Source organism: Melanerpes formicivorus, unplaced genomic scaffold (genome assembly GCF_026170545.1).
Source record: "Melanerpes formicivorus ecotype bairdi unplaced genomic scaffold, bMelFor1.0.p_v2 SCAF_63, whole genome shotgun sequence".
Classification (NCBI taxonomy): domain Eukaryota; kingdom Metazoa; phylum Chordata; class Aves; order Piciformes; family Picidae; genus Melanerpes; species Melanerpes formicivorus.
Window position 1 is genome coordinate 629,045 of NW_027142415.1, and position 18,312 is coordinate 647,356.

Sequence of the window (18,312 nt, forward strand, 5' to 3'; positions counted from 1 at the left end):
GGGGTTGGTCTCTTCTCCCAAGAAACCAGCACCAGAACAAGAAGACACAGACTCAAGCTGCACCAAGGGAAGTTTAGGCTGGAGGTGAGGAGAAAGTTCTTCCCAGAGAGAGTTGTTAGCCATTGAAATTGGCTGCCCAGGAAGGTGGTGGAGTCACTGTCCCTGGAAGTGTTCAAGAGGGGATTGGATGTGGCACTGGGTGCCATGGTTTAGTAGTCATGAGGTGTTGGGTGACAGGTTGGACTTGATGATCTTTGAGGTCTCTTCCAACCTCAGTGATTCTGTAATATCAACCCCAGCTGCTCTTTGCACAAGTAGAAACTGAAGACTTGTTTCAACAAGGGTTTAGTAAAGGCATGTTATGAAGCAGAGAAGCACTCACACAGAAGAAAGCTGAGGAATCTATCACTGAACAAATACCACAGAGAAAGGGGGCACAGAAGTGGGAATACTGTCCTAGAAAGTTAAGGGATGGTTTTTGAAAGGGCTAGAAGTGATAGCACATCCCCAAACAGTCATACCCATTCCAAAAGAGCCATACCAATACTTTTTGCTGTAGGTCAGACAAACAGTAGCTTGAGTTCCTGCAGTCATTCATCATTTGCCTGAGGAATACCAGATAGGTTGGCGTAGGCTGAAATATGCCAGGACACAACTCCTGTGGTGTGACAGGTGGCAATCCTAATGTAAAACTGGTGTTTGTTGTATCAAGGATAGTAGGTTTCTCAGTGTTTGGCAACAGAGTCAGGCAACTTTTATCTAGGAAAGACATAAAAAGGAAAAAAAAAACCCAAACTATTGGACCAGCCCAAACTTGCAAGGGATTCCACCACCACTGCTGTGAGAATGCAGAGCCACAAAACATCTCTCTCTGAGTTCACCAACAGAAACAGACAAAAAAATCCCACCTGAATGGACAGTATTTGATCACTTTCAGGGACACAAAATCAGTGATCAACAAAGTAGCTTCTCACTTCTCTTTTCTAAGGTGCAGATTTACTAAAGATTTTAAGTTCCTCTTTCAGTACCTAAATCCCTTGGCAGTCTGGATGGTAGTTGCTCTGCTCTCAAGGGCAATACACACTCATGAGCCCAGGCTTGTTTGTCACAGAACAGACAGATATGCAAAACAGAAAGCATCTTTCTTTATCAATGAAGTGTTATCTCCCTTTTCTTCCAAACAGCTTTTTTGTGTGTAAAGTTCATAATAACAACAGGGAAAGGGGAGGCAAATTTTACAAGGAGAAAAGGAGTCCATAGGGAGAAAACAACAGAAAACTCCTCTCTGGCAAGGAGCAAAAGGTAACAAAAGAAAATCCCTCATCACTTGGTGTGCTTTTAAAAACTAATTAAATATATATTAAATGGACTTGCTGCCAAGAAAGAAAAAGATTAAAGTACATGTGTGGTGGAGATGGTACGAGGACAAAGGTTTGCCCTCAGGCCAGAGCAACTGACCTCATTGTCAGGTCTCTTCTCCTCAAATGAGTAACACTGCCATTCCTACCAAAGTCAGGTTCAGGCATATATTGTCAGAATAAATGAGTCTGTTTAACAGAAATAAATGCAAGGTTGCATCTTTCTCAATGTTAGAGTTACCTAGACTAGTTAAAACTCCCATGGGAAAAGTCCCAGAAGAAATAAAGGATTGAGTCATTTTCAGAGTTAGATTTTCTGTCAGGCAGCGCCACGGAAATGTGTTTACCCTGACAAGAAAATCCTTCAGTCCCCTTTCTCCTAACCCTGAAGAGAAATCATTCTCTCACAGAATCTGTGACAGGACAATCATCTTCACTGAGTACCTCTGATGTGTCAAATGATCAACTGACATCACATATCTGGGTGGCAATGAAAAGGTTAGCATGAAAGGAAACTCTAGCAGTGCTCCTTGCTCACATCACTAAAGCAATAAAAAGCATATCAGTCACCCCAGCTGGTCTTTGCAAACATCACTTTTTCACCTGTACACCACTTGCTTTCAGTGCTGAGAAGGAGAAGAAAATATTGTTTTCTTATTTTAGTGACTTCATTTACTTTTCACCCAATATGTAAGAAGAGCCCGGTGGGGATCTCTGGGTAGAAATAATCCTTTAGGACTGAAATTTCCCTTTCTCCACCAGCTAAGCCTGAGGCTTTTTCAGAAAACCCCATCCCTGGGGAGGGGGATTGGCACATTCTGTACCAGGGCCCAAACAGGCTCCTGCATCAGTGCCAAGCCCACATAGACCTCATGGGAAAAGTCTTGTCCAGAGAGCTGGTAAGAATAGTCTGGGCACTGGTGAAAGCAGTTGCAGGCAGGAGTAATTCTTCCAACAACCCCATGCAGCACTACAGGCTGGAGTCAGAGTGGCTGGAGAGCAGCCAAACAGAAAGGGACCTGGGGGTGCTGATTGACAGCCAGCTGAATGTGAGCCAGCAGTGTGCCCAGGTGGCCAAAAAGACCAATGGCATCCTGGCCTCCATTAAGAATAGTGTGGCCAGCAGGAGCAGGAAAGTCATTGTGTCCGTGTACTCAGCACTGCTTAGGCCACTCCTTGATTACTGTGCCCAGTTCTGGGCCCCTCAAATTAACAAGGACATTGAGACACTTGAATGTGTCCAGAGAAGGGCAACGAGGCTGGGGAAGAGTCCGGGGCACAGCCCTATGAGGAGAGGCTGAGGGAGCTGGGGTTGTTTAGCCTGGAGAAGAGGAGGCTCAGGGGAGACCTCATTGCTGTCTACAACTACCTGAAGGGTGGTGGTAGCCAGGAGGGGTTGGTCTATTCTCCCAGGCAACCAGCACCAGAACAAGAGGACACAGTCTCAAACTGCACCAGGGGAAGTTTAGGCTGGAGATGAGGAGAAAGCTCTCCACAGAGAGAGTTGTTAGCCATTGGAATGTGCTGCCCAGGGAGGTGGTGGAGTCACTGTCCCTGGAGGTGTTCAAGAGGGGATTGGACGTGGCACTTGGTGCCGTGGTTTAGTAGTCATGAGGTCTGTGGCGACAGGTTAGACTTGATGATTTTTGAGGTCTTTTTGCAACCTTATTGATTCTATGATTTGAAAAACAACCAAAATCCCCTCTACCTGGGTACAGTTGTGCTGCTGAGCTGTAGGCTAAGATTTTCAGTTCATGATTTGCTCTCTCATGAAGAAAGTATCTTGTGCTAGTTTTATTTGCTAGCCAAATTTCAGCACATTCTTTTGTTTCGGTGCTCCAGTATATAAATTCCTTATCTGCAGTCAAGCTGACAATTGTCTTACCTGCAGGAAAAGATTGTGTAGTTAAGCTTCAGAACAAACCCCTGAGCAGACAGATTTACAAGAGAAAATATCACATAGTTTAGCTTCAAAATAAACCCTGAGCAGCAGACAACTCTGCAAGAGCAGATGGATGCTTGCATTCACAGGGAGTATATATGGGTGAGCATCTTGGTCATACAATATTTTCAAAGACCCCTTCTGGAAAACATATTTCTGGTCTTTTCCAATGGGTCTCAAGAAGCTGAGACACTTTGGGGTTGTTTTTCTCAGGTTTCCAAGGGTAGATTTGAAGGCTTTTAATTACCCATAATTATGAGAACTGCAAAACAATTAACACACACACACACCAGAAATAAAAGACAAGAGCAAGAGCTGTCTGCAGAGATTTTCACCACTTTCCAAGATGAAAACCACAGTGTTCTGCCATCTCCCAGGAACAATTAAGGCAGCTCCTCTGGTAACAGAACTCTTTTACCAGTGCTCCTCCAAAATGGAGCTGAAAATCAGGCAGCCAGGATTAAGGGCTACCATTACAGGAAGTGCAAGATAGATGTCATAGAATCATAGAATTGTTAAGGTTGGAAGGGACCCCAAGGATCATCTAGTTCCAAACCCCCTGCCATGAGCAGGGACCCCTTGAATTAATAAGGAATTAATGTTGTCATACAGGAGTCTCCTTCGCATGAAGTACCCTCCCTGCATGCTGAAGTCTGCAGTATCACTTTCAGGCATGATTTGAGATAGAACTGCATTTTCCCATTGAGATCAGCTGTGGTAGGTGTATCAAATAGGAAAACCTAGCAAAATAGTGTGAAACTTACTGACATGTAGCCAGTAAAAATCCTCACACTGCTCCTTCTCCTAGTGTGCATAAAGAGGGTACACAACTACAAACATAAAACACAAACATTTTGTTCACCTTGCCTATAGATCAATCAATTTGACAATGAAAGTGCTTCATGGAGGCTACTTTGCTGAAATGAACATTGTTTGATGTAAGGAACAGCAAGAATCACAAACTACCTAGAAACAGAACACTCAGACCTTGAAAACTCTGTATTTTTGTAATGCTCCAGCAGTGGCAACCATCCACATCTGAGGCCCATATTTCATTTCTTCCTCTGACAAAGAGTAGCTGGGGATTCTTGGAGTCAGACACATCTACGTGCATCGCTCTTCCTAGCTCTGCTTCTGCCACGTTGCAGGTGCAGGAGGTCCTCATTTGTTCGTTTACTGATATGGATCCCAAAATGTGGTGCACAGTGTCATTCAGCATATCATAGTAAAGCATGTGGCTGCCACAATCAAGCTCTTCCATCCAGTACAAGCGGCTGCCAAACAAAATGAACTGCTTACAGTAGAGAAACTTCAGCCTGAGCAATCCTGCCTGTCAGTTACAGCACTAAGTGCAGTCCTGTAAGTGGCTACAGTCACAAACCTCCCAAATATTTGAAAACATGAATATTTGAGAGTGATTCCAGGTGTTTAAAGGACATTTTTGAATGGAAGGAACAGTGTGGCCAGCAGGAGCAGGGAGGTCATTCTACCCCCTGTACACTGGACTGGTTAGGCCACACCTTGAGTCTTGTGTCGAGTTCTGAGCCCCTCAGTTTAGGAAAGATGTTGACTTGCTGGAATGTGTCCAGAGAAGGGCAACAAAGCTGGGGAGGGGTTTGGAGCACAAGCCCTATGAGGAGAGGCTGAGGGAGCTGAGGTTGCTTAGACTGGAGAAGAGGAGGCTCAGAGGAGACCTTATTGCTGTCTACAACTACCTGACGGGAGGTTGCAGACAGGTGGGGGTTGGTCTCTTCTCCCAGGCAACCAGCACCAGAACAAGAGGACACAGTCTCAAGCTGCACCAGGGGAGGTTTAGGCTGGGTGTTAGGAAGAAATTCTTCACAGAAAGAGAGATTGGCCATTGGAATGTGCTGCCGTAGGAGGTGGTGGAGTCACCATCACTGGAGGTGTTTAGGAAGAGACTGGATGGGGTGCTTGGTGCCATGGTTTAGTTGATTAGATGGTGTTGGATGACAGGTTGGACTCAATGATCTCAAAGGTCTTTTACAACCTGGTTAATTCTATTCTATTTTATGCTATTCTATGCTATTCCATTCCATTCCATTCCATTCCATTCCATTCCATTCCATTCCATTCCATTCCATTCCATTCCATTCCATTCCATTCCATTCCATTCCACTCCATTCCATTCCATTCCATAGCTGACTAGCCTGGGTAAAGCAGTTACTATTAAAAAGCATTGTCTGGTGCTGATTTCCATTTGCATCACTTAAATGGAAGAATCAACCAGTATTTGATGATCATTGGAAATCTTTCCTCAAACACAGATTATCTTGTTGAAATTAGGGATGTCCAACCCCAAACTAGCAGTATAAAAGTATAACTTCATCCAGAAATTTCTGGCATTTCCAGGTGCAAAAATCTCATGTACTATAAAGAGGCTTTTTCAATCCTTAGATTAGATTAAAATAGTGTTTCAAATCTGCTTTTTAAAGTTATTACTAATCTATGCCTTACCTTAAGAAAGGATAGTAGAACAGCGATGATACAGTTGAATTTTTACCCAGCTGTATGTTCAAGGCTTTTAGAGATTTGCTCTTGAGCTGAAGATCAAAACCAAATATTTGAGTTTCATTCCACAGTGTTTTCAAGGCAACAAAGAGATGTCTTGCAATCCAGTCAACTGTGATGGCTGTGGCATTGTGAAGATATGGGTCTTTGAAAGACTTCAGGAAAAAGAAGAAAAACATCACTACCACTGCCTCAGAGCAGAATTTTCCCACCCAATGCCAGGATGTTATAAAATTAGATTTATTTCTGCAGTAATTTCTCTTTGTCAAGTAGAAGTCAGACTATAAAGAGCTGCCCTGGCACAAAGTTTCCGATATACAGATGAAAATTAGTGTTTCAAAAATCTCTTTTGTTGCTTCCATGAATAAAACTAGAATAAACCAAACCAGGTTGGAAGAGACCTTCAAGATCATCCTGTCCAACCCATCAACCAATCCAACCCACCCAAACAGCTAACCCATGGCACCAAGCACCCCATCAAGTCTCCTTCTGAACACCTTCAATGACTCCACCACCTCCCCGGGCAACCCATTCCATAGCGCAATCACTCTTTCTGTATAGAACTTCTTCCTAACATCCAACCTGAACCTCCCCTGGCACAGCCTGAGACTGTGTCCTCTTGTTCTGGTACTGGGTGCCTGGGAGAAGAGACCAACATCTGCCTGTCTACAACCTCCCTTCAGGTAGTTGTAGACAGCAATAAGGTCTCCCCTGAACCTCCTCTTCTCCAGTCTAAGCAATACCAGCTCCCTCAGCCTCTCCTCAGAGGGCTTGTGCTCCAAACCCCTCCCCAGCTTTGTTGCTCTTCTCTGGACTCGTTCCAGCAAGTCAACATCCTTCCTAAACTGAGGGGCCCAGAACTGGACACAAAATTGTTCTCAAAATGACCATGAAATCAAGTTAAATGACATTTGATGGGAACTAAGAAATGTCTTGCACTTAACAGCATGAATTTTAAATTGCCTGTTGAGATAGCTTACCAACAAAGCAGATGAAAATCAGTGAAATCATCCATGGTTTAGAGGACAGCTTTACCTATGGCATACCCCAGGGCTCATTCTAATAGGTACTGATGACCAAACCCAGAAAATTGGAGTTCTAAACTTTACTGCATTGCACATATTTGTGTTTTATTGCTAGAAGGGAATATCATCCAGCTAATCCCTCTCATATTGTGTCTCATACAAACTGACAGCCTTGAACACCTCCAGGGAGGTTGTGTTCGCAACCTCCCTGGGCAACCTGTTCCAGAGTCTCACAACTCTCACTGTAAAGAATTTCTTAACACCCAGTCTAAATCTCCCTTCCTCAAGCTTAAAGCTATTCCCTCTTGCCCTATCACTACAAGCCCTTGTCAAAAGTCCCTTTCCAGCTTTCTTGTAGGCCCCCTTCAAGCACTGAGAGGCTGCTATAAGGTCTCCCAGAAGCCTTCTCCTCTGCAGGCTGAACAGCCCCAACTCTTTCAGCCTGTCCCTATAAGGGAGGTTCTCCATCCCTCTGATCAACTTCATGGCCCTTCTCTGGACCCACTCCAGCAGCTCCACAGCCTTCTAATGCTGGGAGCACCAGAACTGGATGCAGTACTCCAGGTGGGTTGCAGTACTCTGGGTGGGGTCTTTGGGGTGAGGATTTGACTTCTTCATTAACCCCAAATTATTAACGATACACATTTTCCTAGATTTGGTCACACATTTTCCTAGACTTTCTCAAGCATGAGGATGAACAAAGGAATACCTGGGACTCTGAAGCAGTCTGTATGCTCTGAATCAAAAGAGAATCTTCCACAATGTAGTACACACTCTCATCATCAGCAGTGTAACAGATGTCCTTTATATTTGTCTTAGCTGAACGCTCCCATATGGTACGATTGTTGTCTATGTCAGTAAGAATTAACTTGTTGGCAGAAACAGTTAGAAGAGTTGGGACAGGGAAAAGATCTGGAAGGAAAAAGGCACAGCAGAATTAAAAAAAAAAAAGAAGGAAAGAAGGGGGAAGAAGAAGAAGGGGAAAGGAAGGGGGAAAGGAAGGAGGGAAAGGAAGGGGGGAAAGGAAGGGGGAAAGGAAGGGGGAAAGGAAGGGGGAAAGGAAGGGGGAAAGGAAGGGGGGAAAGGAAGGGGGAAAGGAAGGGGGAAAGGAAGGGGGAAAGGAAGGGGGAAAGGAAGGGGGAAAGGAAGGGGGAAAGGAAGGGGGAAAGGAAGGGGGAAAGGAAGGGGGAAAGGAAGGGGAAAGGAGGGGGAAAGGAAGGGGGAAAGGAAGGGGGAAAGAAGGGGGAAAGAAGGGGGAAAGAAGGGGGAAAGAAGGGGGAAAGAAGGGGAAAGAAGGGGGAAAGAAGGGGAAAGAAGGGGGAAAGATGGAGGGAAAGATGGGGGAAAGATGGGGGAAAGATGGGGGAAAGATGGGGAAAGAAGGGGGAAAGATGGGGGAAAGATGGGGGAAAGATGGGGGAAAGGATGGGGGAAAGGAAGGGGGAAAGGAAGGGGGAAAGGAAGGGGGAAAGGAAGGGGGAAAGGAAGGGGGAAAGAAGGGGGAAAGAAGGGGGAAAGAAGGGGGAAAGAAGGGGGAAAGAAGGGGGAAAGAAGGGGGAAAGATGGGGGAAAGAAGGGGGAAAGAAGGGGGAAAGAAGGGGGAAAGAAGGGGAAAGAGGGGGAAAGAAGGGGGAAAGAAGGGGGAAAGAAGGGGGAAAGAAGGGGGAAAGAAGGGGGAAAGAAGGGGAAAGAAGGGGGAAAGATGGGGGAAAGATGGGGGAAAGAAGGGGGAAAGATGGGGGAAAGAAGGGGGAAAGATGGGGGAAAGATGGGGAAAGAAGGGGGAAAGAAGGGGGAAAGAAGGGGGAAAGAAGGGGGAAAGAAGGGGAAAGAAGGGGGAAAGAAGGGGGAAAGAAGGGGGGAAAGAAGGGGAAAGAAGGGGGAAAGAAGGGGGAAGATGGGGGAATGGAAGATGGGGGAAAGAAGGGGGAAAGATGGGGGAAAGTAGGGGGAAAGAAGAGGGGAAAGAAGGGGGAAGAGGAAGAAGGGGGAAAGAGGGGGAAAGAAGGGGGAAAGATGGGGGAAAGATGGGGGAAAGAAGGGGGGAAAGATGGGGGGAAGATGGGGGAAGATGGGGGAAGATGGGGGGAAGATGGGGGGGAAGATGGGGGGAAGATGGGGGGAAGAAGGAAGAGGGAAGAAGGGGGAAAGGAAGAGGGGGAAAGAAGGGGGAAGAAAGGGGGAAAGAAGGGGGAAGAAGGAATGGGGAAAGAAGGGGGAAAGAAGGGAAAGAAGGGGGAAGGAAGGGGGAAGAGGGGAAAGAAGGGGGAAAGAAGGGGGAAAGAAGGGGGAAAGAAGGGGGAAAGAAGGGGGAAAGGAAGGGGGAAAGAAGGGGGAAGAAGGGGGAAAGAGGGGAAAGAAGGGGGAAAGAAGGGGGAAAGAAGGGGGAAGAAGTTGAGGGGAAAGAAGGGGGAAAGAAGGGGGAAAGAAGGGGGAAAGAAGGGGGAAAGAAGGGGGAAAGAAGGGGGAAAGAAGGGGGAAAGAAGGGGGAAAGAAGGGGGAAAGCAAGCAAGAAAGAAAGATAGGGCAAACCACATTCTAGACAATAGCAGTCTTTCATAAGGAAAGCAAGTCCAAGATAAAAATAAATGATAGCCCAGCACAAATGATATTTGGGCCTATGTCACAGCATATAAATAAAATAATGAGCTGCCTTCTTGTCATCACATGCAGACTCCTAAGATTTTTTCAGTGGCATTGTGGATGCTTACCTAAAGAATTTAAGCCTAGTCAAAACAGATTTGCTCACTTAAATACCTTTAGCAACCCATCTACAAATAGCCTGTTATCCCCAGTAGATCTCTTACCCTCCTGGTCACTGTTCGCAGCCCAGTAAGAAATATTCTGTGATCTCCAGCAAAACCTGCTGTCCCATACTACCCCAGGGTTATCCAGAAAAGTTAATTTAGCATAGTTTTGAGGAAAGGCTTGAAATTCCTGACATGTCATCTAATGATAAGAAATGTGCTAATCATTTCACGCCAGAAGTTGTAACTTTTTCCTCTGTGGTGTCTACTGTAGGGTGAAACAAATGTCCTACAGAGTGTTGGAGGCCGTTTGTCAGATCACCAAACTCCTGTACTGCCACTTTCGCCACCTAGTACACACGAACCATGAGAGGGCTTCTAAATCACCCATACCTGATGCTTTCCTCTCTGCTATTGCAGACAAAGGTCCTGGACCCACAGAGGTGAAGGCTTGTACCTGTGGGGCAGGAGATTGTTACATAGGTTGAACAGCAGCATGAAATGATTGCATTTGAGAGCCTGCAAAGTCGTAGCTAATGCCAAATGCAAAACCACATCCCCTGGCTGCTCAGCTAGGAGCACATGTGCCCTATTTGACCCAAGGCTGAGCTGGTCACTTCAAAGGCTACATTCAGGGTTGCACCATAGCTATGAGGAGAATTTTATGAAGACAATTCACACCACATCTATCAATTAGAGCTCAAAGGACACTGGAGAGTCTTATCTTCTCCCCCAGGCTGGAGCAATTCCTACTGCTGCTTGATGCTGCAACCAACGTGGTGTTCTACACCACCAGTATGTCTACCACATATTATTGTGTTTTTTTCTTTCAGGTATGTGTCTCTGTGTTCCAAGCCTTTCACCACATTGAGAAGATGACCTCCTGACAAGTTTTAACATGGAAGTCTTTTTATGGATGGCATCTGAGTCCTTGCATGTCTGCTGCAGTGGACCTTCTCTTCACATGTGTTTTAATAGCCTGCCAGCCTCACTCAGATGACTCTCTCTAACCTGCAGCTTTTATCAGAGGCTTTGGGAAACTTCTAGAAATGTTTCTGCTTCAGCAAGCCTGTACAATACTGCAGCATTGTTTTCTACCTTATTCAGTGAAAAGCACAATATGTAGAATGGTTAAGGCAGGTACCCAAGGGTGAGTCAGGGAATCTGCAGCTCCACAAGCAGAAACCACAAGTTCTTGCCCCAGGCCCAATACCATCTCCTAAGCAAACACATCAGGGTGGACTAATAAACATCTACCATCTAGCAGGAGTTAAGCTCAGTACTTTTCATACCTGAAACCTTACTGTGACATTGGGAAGCACACCCCTGAGAGAAAGGAGCATCAGGGTGGGTCTAACAATGCTTGTGTTCCACTCCATGGAAGTGTTAGCAGTGTCACTTAACAGCTGATAGTAAACCCTGAAATGTGTCAGTATTCCATTGTTCCTTTCAGGTCCGTCCCACCTCAACTCCACAAGGACTTTCTCATCCCTTTCATGAAGGTTATTTTGAGACACATATATTCTAGGGCTTGTAGGGGCTGAAGGAACTGAAATAAATAACAAAAAAGATAAAAAACATTGAGTGGAGCATTTCTGGTTTGTAGTTAACTCTTAGTCTTGAGCCAGAGCTTTGCAACTGCAGTGCTGACAGGGTGAGACAGCAACTGGTGACAAGTAAACTACAGAAGAATATCTGAGGGGTGGGTGTCAAGATGAAAGTGACTGTTTCTTTTTGCTGGTGCCCAATGATAGAATAAGGAGCAACAGGTACAAGCTGGAACACAGGAGGTTTGACCTCAACATGAGGAGAAACTTCTTTGCTGTGAGGGTGACAGAACACTGGAGCAGACTGCCCAGAGAGCTTGTGGAGTCTCCTCTGGAAACTTTCAAAACCTGCCTGGGTGCATTCCTATGTGACCTGCCCTAGGTGATGCTGCTTTGGCAGGGGGATTGGACTAGATCTCAAGAGGTCCCTTCCAACTCCTAATATTCTGTACTTCTGTGATCTAAAATTTGCTGATTTTCATTGGTGTGTAGTTACCTTATTTTAACTTGCTCAGCTAAAAGAAGAGCTGCATGAACAGAGACAAATGCACGCCTGCACTCAGACTGAGACATACCCACTTAGCCAAGTCCTGTAGGTAACAATGGAGCTGCAAGAATTTCCACAACAGAAAGCATACTCCATCCCCTCTCCTATTCACTTCAAAATCCACTGCAGCTCATAAGCTTAGTCAGCACTCGGTTCACTCAACACTGCATTTTAGCTGGCTTAGCTTTGACCTGCATGAGAACAAAAACAAGCACAGAACTAAAAACTTGAAAGTGCATAACACATTAAAAGTGTGCTAAGTGGTTAACATATTACATGAGCCTTTGCTGGCCATTGCAATGGATCTCACTTTCTCTTTCTTGCTCTTTGTGGACATGGTGGATATGCCACCATGCACCTTCTGTTCCAGCTCCTCTTGCTGCAGTTGTGTGCATCTGTGTGTGCCACAGATAATTCCAAAGATACTCAGGAACATGCCCTTCCAACTCTGTTGCCCTGAATTTTGCTCCTTCCTCTCCAGGGTTTTACTTGTTGACACAGGAATGTGATTTCACATTTTAGTACCTCCTTCAGGGGCCCGAAGCAATACAGATGTTGTTGGTGCCTTGCCCCAGTATGTGTATGGAGTGACAGTAAAATCAAAGAGTGCAAATGGTTCTAGCCAATCAACTTGGTAGGATGGCACTGTCAGGTTATGGGGATGCAGGCACTGCTCGCTCTCCAGAGGCTGCGAATGAAAGAAAACAGAACAAAACAAAACAAAACATTTTTCCTGCTCTCAGAAAGGTCTCCACAAATTCCCCTCACCAAGCTGGTCAGCTCTATCAAATCAGAGCTTCTCTTCCTGTGAATGATTGCTGTTTCATCAGCTCCTGTGGCACTGTAGTGACAGGGAGCAATCTGCTAGCAATCTGCCCTTTGAATTTAAGGTAAAGTTTGCCAAGTGTGCTAAAATTAAGCATGGATGAAGGCTAGATTTCCCAGACAGGCAAAGGCTGTCCTACTGACAGCTCAGAGGACATTTCTGTCTCTGAGTTACTGTGAAGGGCTTTCTCACACATCTTGAAGCACTGTGAGCTCCTTGCTAAGCACTTCACACCCCAGCAGCTAACCCGGAGCTACTACTACACCCTTCTTCCCCCCGTTTGGCCTCAGCGATGGAGAAATAGGACAGCTTGCTTTATATTTACTGATTAGTTTGGTTGCTTGGCTGATTTGTGATGCTGGAGAAGAAACAAACTGTATTTCTGTTTAAAAATAGATACATCAGCAAGTAGATGCAGTACTACATGCAGTTAATGAGGAGGGAATGCATGAATATCCTCACTTGTAGAGCTTTGGATCCCACACAGTACAAGACAGTTCCCCATTCCACATTTGTGGAGGGACTCCAAGTGACATGGAAACATGAAGAATTTCCTTTAATCTTGAAGGAGGACTCTGGCACTGAATCTGGAATCACTTTTGGTGCAAAAGAAAAATTCCCTGTGCATAAAGAGAGGAAGAAATAGTAATAATGATTTGAGGACTATGAGCAACAGGCAGGCTGTTCAAACCTGGCTTAAAGCATTAAGACACTGTGGGAAAAAAAACACCCTGAAAGCTGTCACTAGATAGAAACAATGAATAACAACATCATGCATCTTTTGTAGCCATACCCATCAGCTTTTATAATTACACATTATCCAGGTGTAGTTTCATAGTTTCATAGTTTCATTCAGGGTTGGAAGGGACCACAAGGATCATCTAGTTCCAACCCCCCTGCCATGGGCAGGGACACCCCACACTAGAGCAGGCTGCCCAGAGCCTCATCCAGCCTGGTCTTAAACACCCCCAGGGACGGGGCCTCGACCACCTCCCTGGACAACCCATTCCAGGGCTTCACCACTCTCATGGTGAAGAACTTCTTCCTCACATCCAGCCTGAATCTCCCCACCTCCAACTTCATTCCATTCCCCCTAGTCCTATCACTACCTGAGATCCTGAGCAGTCCTTCCCCAGCCTTCCTGTAGCCCCCTTCAGATACTGGAAGGCCACAATTAGGTCACCTCGGAGCCTTCTCTTCTGCAGACTGAACAGCCCCAACTCCTTCAGTCTGTCCTCACAGGAGAGGTGCTCCAGCCCTCTGATCATCCTTGTGGTCCTTCTCTGGACACGCTCCAGCACCTCCACATCCCTCTTGTAATAGGGGCTCCAGAACTGGACACAGTACTCCAGGTGGGGTCTCACCAGGGCTGAGCAGAGGGGGAGGATCACCTCCCTCGACCTGCTAGCCACACTTCTCCTGATGCAGCCCAGGATCTGATTGGCTTTGCGGGCTGCAAGTGCACATTGAGAGCTCATGTTGAGCTTTTTGTCCACCAGCACCCCCAAGTCTCTCTCCTCAGGGCTACTTTCCAGCCAGTTACTGCCCAGCCTGTATTTGTGCCTGGGATTGCCTCAACCCAGATGCAGGACCCTGCACTTGCTAATATATGTTTTTAATACCTATAAGTATTTAAGTATATAAATATATACTTTATATATCTATAATATATATATATACATTTAAAAGTTGCTGCTGTTCTTGTATCAAATGACTAAGCGTCATGGTTGAGGGTGGGACAGATTGCTCTAATGCCCCTGGGGCAAAAGAAAACTGCTTCACACTCAGGGTTGGAGTATTGGAAAGTTTAAATGGAAAAGCTTTTCACAATCCTACAATCCTACAATATTACAATGCATAGTGAGGAGCATAGCAAAGCACATCAAATGCAAAGGAATGCATAATCTGGGTTTAACATAGAAGCTCATTAAGACAAAAGCTTCACACAAGAACCTCCACCAAATCAGACCAAAAGCCCAGGACTCCTTTACTCCCCACCTGGGGTTCAATGTGTACCCCAGGGCTCTTCCCTCCCGCCATAGCTAGGCTGGTTTCAGGCTGTCCAGGTCTGAAACTGCCTCCCCTTAGTCCCTGGGACTAGACCCAAGCAGGAAAAATTAGTCCAGCCTTGAAGGCTGCAGATAGGACTGAAACCATCTTCCCTCCACACCAGATAAGGGAGCTCACTGCATCCAGGGATGTGCAGAGGAAGAAAGAGAGAGCAACCGACTTCTCAGCCAGCTTTATAAGGACATAGGATTTATGGGAGGAAATACATCATTTCCTGTGTCCACCCTCTGGACTGGACACAATGGACACTCCAGCTTCTGGAGCTCTGTAGCTTTGCAGTCTTTCTTAAAGCAGCCAGCTCAAACTGGGACACTAAGGAATTGCTGGATGTTAGGAAGAAGTTCTTCACAGAAAGAGCGATTGGCCATTGGAATGGGCTGCCCAGGGAGGTGGTGGAGTCACCATCACTGGAGGTGTTTAGGAAGAGACTGGAATGGGGTGCTTGGTGCCATGGTTTAGTTGATTAGATAGTGTTGGGTGATATGTCGGGCTTGATGATCTCAAAGGTCTCTTCCAACCTGGTTAATTCTATTCTATTCTATTCTATTCTATTCTATTCTATTCTATTCTATTCTATTCTATTCTATTCTATTCTATTCTATTCTACTTCTACATCTACTTCTACATCTACTTCTACTTCTACTTCTCATTCCATTCCATTCCATTCCATTCCATTCCATTCCATTCCATTCCATTCCGAAATGAAGAACTGCAGGCTGGTAGTGAATGCCTTAGTGAAGGGCTTAGACAATAAGAAACTATGAAATGAAAAGAAAATCATGTACCTGGCAGAGGTTTAAGTGATGTGTGAACGAGGGTAAAGGCTGTAAACTCTGCTGGTTGTGAGAAGGGAATGCTAAGGCTCTGATTGACTTCCTGAGTTGTAAGGAACTGAAGGCTATTAATCCAGAACAGACGACCACTGTAGTACTCCAGTGCAGCCTGAGATATTTCTGAAGTACTCCATGCTGCCAATTCTGTGATGATAGCATTACCACAACTGTGAAAACACACATGAAATTAGCAAACTGACTGCTAAGCGCACGTGGAGAGAGCAAGAGTTATGTAATGTTTGACACATCGATGTTTCTCATCACTCAAACTCTTAACACTCCTGTAGGAGGCAGGAAAACAATTCAGAAAGTTCTCCTTAAGTTCTCTAAAGCAGAATACTTTCAGAGTGACACATTACAGGAGTAGCTGGGGGGGGGGGAAAAAGAAGAGAAAAAGCCTTGATTCCCTTCATTTCATTAGAAAACATTGATAAAGCCTCTTAGTGTTCTGAGGCATGGTGGGGGGGAAGAAAACAGAGTATTGTGGAAAAACTCAGCCCACCTTCCCACAGCAATTTCACTAAGCAATGGACTCTGCTTCACAGAGTGAGATTCGTTCAGCTTCCTTACAGTAGGTCCTCAGATGAATCTGACCCTGCAACTTTCCTGGATAACCCTCCATTATTTATTGAACTCCTCTGGGATCACCGGGGATTTAATCAGCCTTGTTAACTTCTTTGTCAAAATGTACAGGGCCTTTTTTTGTTGTTGTTTGTTTGTTCTTTTTGCTCCCAATTTATCTTCTGAGTAAGAGATTAAATATGTTGTAAGAGGCCTGATTTTTGCCATCTCAGAAATCACTTCCAACTTAGACACATGCTATCCAAAGCAAATTTGGAAAAGCTCTGACATGCCATCAGGTCCATGAGGATGGATCACTTCTAATCTCTCTATTCTGGCATGCCAGGGACAATGATTTATGGCTGCCAATGGGTTCACAATGGAGCTGCATGTTCTAGCTAAAAGCAATCAGCATATTTTGATTCTTTAAACGTTGGCCCATTAATCATAGCAAGCCTAAAATCAGCCAGAAAATTCAGCTGATCCCACACAAAGCCAGCCTGCAACATTATGAGCACATGTAAATACAGATCAATTACGTTCAAGAAGTTTACTCTGATGCTTGAAAAGAAATAAATCAATTTAAAAGGCACCCTGCACAAGAAAAGGAGCAAAAATGTAGTTTCATGAGCTACCCACTCATCATGCACCTGGCACTTACAAAACAAACTTACCATTTTTCTTGAGGCCTATGCATATATTCAAGCTGACTCATAAACATAGTTTTGCTCTGTTTTTAAACTTGGCCTTTCAGGACTAATGCAACCATCTCACATTCAGGCTGATCAAGAGGAAAGCCTGTTGAGTACTGATTGCTCAGGTGAGAAAGTGATGTCAGTTTCAGTTCCAAGCTCCATGCAAGATTAACAAGTTAAAGCTCTAGGCACTTGAAAACTGTCAGGTGTTGTAAATGCCAGGATAAAATAGACAAGCAGTGGTGACTATTTCCTAAAGCCATGTCTCAAATTTGATGAGAATGACCTCAATCGAGCTGAGTTTCCGTACTGTGAACACTGTGTTAACAGCCACCTCGGTCTGTATCACGCCATCAGGTAGCTGTGATCATTACCTCCTCTTCTTTGTTTACTGTCAAATTGGCAACTAATGTGCCCAGAATTGGACAAAATGTTTTTAAAGAGTATCACAAACCCCAGAAAATGCAGGCCCTTCTTACCTCTCTTACACGTTCACTTACCCTTCTTTGCAGAGAGGAACTCTGTAGAGGTTTAGGCAGAGACTATCTTGCACAAGCCAGTAAAGAAAACCATAGGTGAGATCCAACGTCAAAGCAACCACCTAAGTGGGGGAAAAAAAGCAAAATCCAACTGGCAATTTAAACACACCTTCACTTCTGAGGTAGAAGCCCTGGGGCATAACTGTTGTCTACACAGCAACATGAGCAGCTCTGGAGTGGCAAAGATGACATTACTGCCAGGATTATTTATTCTAACATGAAAAGAGGTAGCAAGAGAAAAATCATCAAGTCCTCAGTGGACACCTATTTATAGCAGCTGATGATCTTCTAGATAGCATTTGATGACCACCTGTCACAGTGTTCATCCCTCGAGTATCAGAGTACTTCAGATATGATGTTGCCATCAAGTGATTAGTGGAACTACCTGTCAAAATTTCCAGTGCACCTCTGCTATTTTCACATTCTTTGTCTGAAAAAGGTGTTTGATATCCAAGCCTGAATGTCAGCTTCACCTTTGGAAAGAAGCCTGTCAGAGCTTCTGTCTTTGTTTTCCAGCTTGGATTCTACGCTTACCGTATTTAACGGGCTGCATTATTTCTGGCAAACACCTGCAAAATGTTTATTAATGTGTTTGGATAGATAGGAAATGTTTACATTTTGGTAACTAATTTCTTGCTAAGTAGTCAGGGGGCAGGAGGAAGACACAATCTTCCTGTTCACCACTTCAATATTTCATGATCTGGGTGAGGGAATTGAGTCAGTCGTCAGGAAATTTGCAGATGACACCAAGTTGGGTGCAGGTGTTGATCAGTTGGAATGGAATGGAATGGAATGGAATGGAATGGAATGGAATGGAATGGAATGGAATGGAATGGAATGGAATGGAGTGGAATGGAGTGGAATGGAGTGGAATGGAGTGGAATGGAGTGGAATGGAGTGGAGTGGAATGGAATAGACCAGACCAGGTTGGAAGAGACCTTCAAGATCATCGCGTTAGAGGGTAGTAAGGGATCTCCAGAGGGACCTTGACCGGCTGGACAGATGGGCAGAGTCCAACATGATGGCATTCACCAACTCCAAGTGCCAGGGGCTGCAGCAACCCCATGCAGAGCTACAGGCTGAGGTCAGA

General features: G+C 45.1%; 1 protein-coding gene across 3 annotated transcripts in view; it reads right to left on the reverse strand.

Moving 5' to 3' along the window:
• ROS1 (ROS proto-oncogene 1, receptor tyrosine kinase) overlaps positions 1–18,312 on the reverse strand; it is an 80,729-nt gene that overhangs the window by 35,187 nt on the left and 27,230 nt on the right. For all 3 annotated transcript variants that reach the window (XR_010990293.1, XM_068162289.1, XM_068162290.1), the window contains exons 18-28: positions 17,184–17,284; positions 15,380–15,594; positions 12,987–13,144; positions 12,224–12,386; positions 10,897–11,153; positions 9,998–10,061; positions 7,567–7,769; positions 5,779–5,987; positions 4,288–4,574; positions 3,067–3,243; positions 542–759 (exon numbers count right to left, since the gene is read on the reverse strand). Coding sequence is in view for 2 of the 3 variants with exons in the window: in XM_068162289.1 (XP_068018390.1) it covers positions 542–759; positions 3,067–3,243; positions 4,288–4,574; positions 5,779–5,987; positions 7,567–7,769; positions 9,998–10,061; positions 10,897–11,153; positions 12,224–12,386; positions 12,987–13,144; positions 15,380–15,594; positions 17,184–17,284 (2,052 nt within the window). In the remaining variant the exon portion in view is untranslated. The remainder of the gene's footprint in view (positions 1–541; positions 760–3,066; positions 3,244–4,287; positions 4,575–5,778; positions 5,988–7,566; positions 7,770–9,997; positions 10,062–10,896; positions 11,154–12,223; positions 12,387–12,986; positions 13,145–15,379; positions 15,595–17,183; positions 17,285–18,312) is intronic.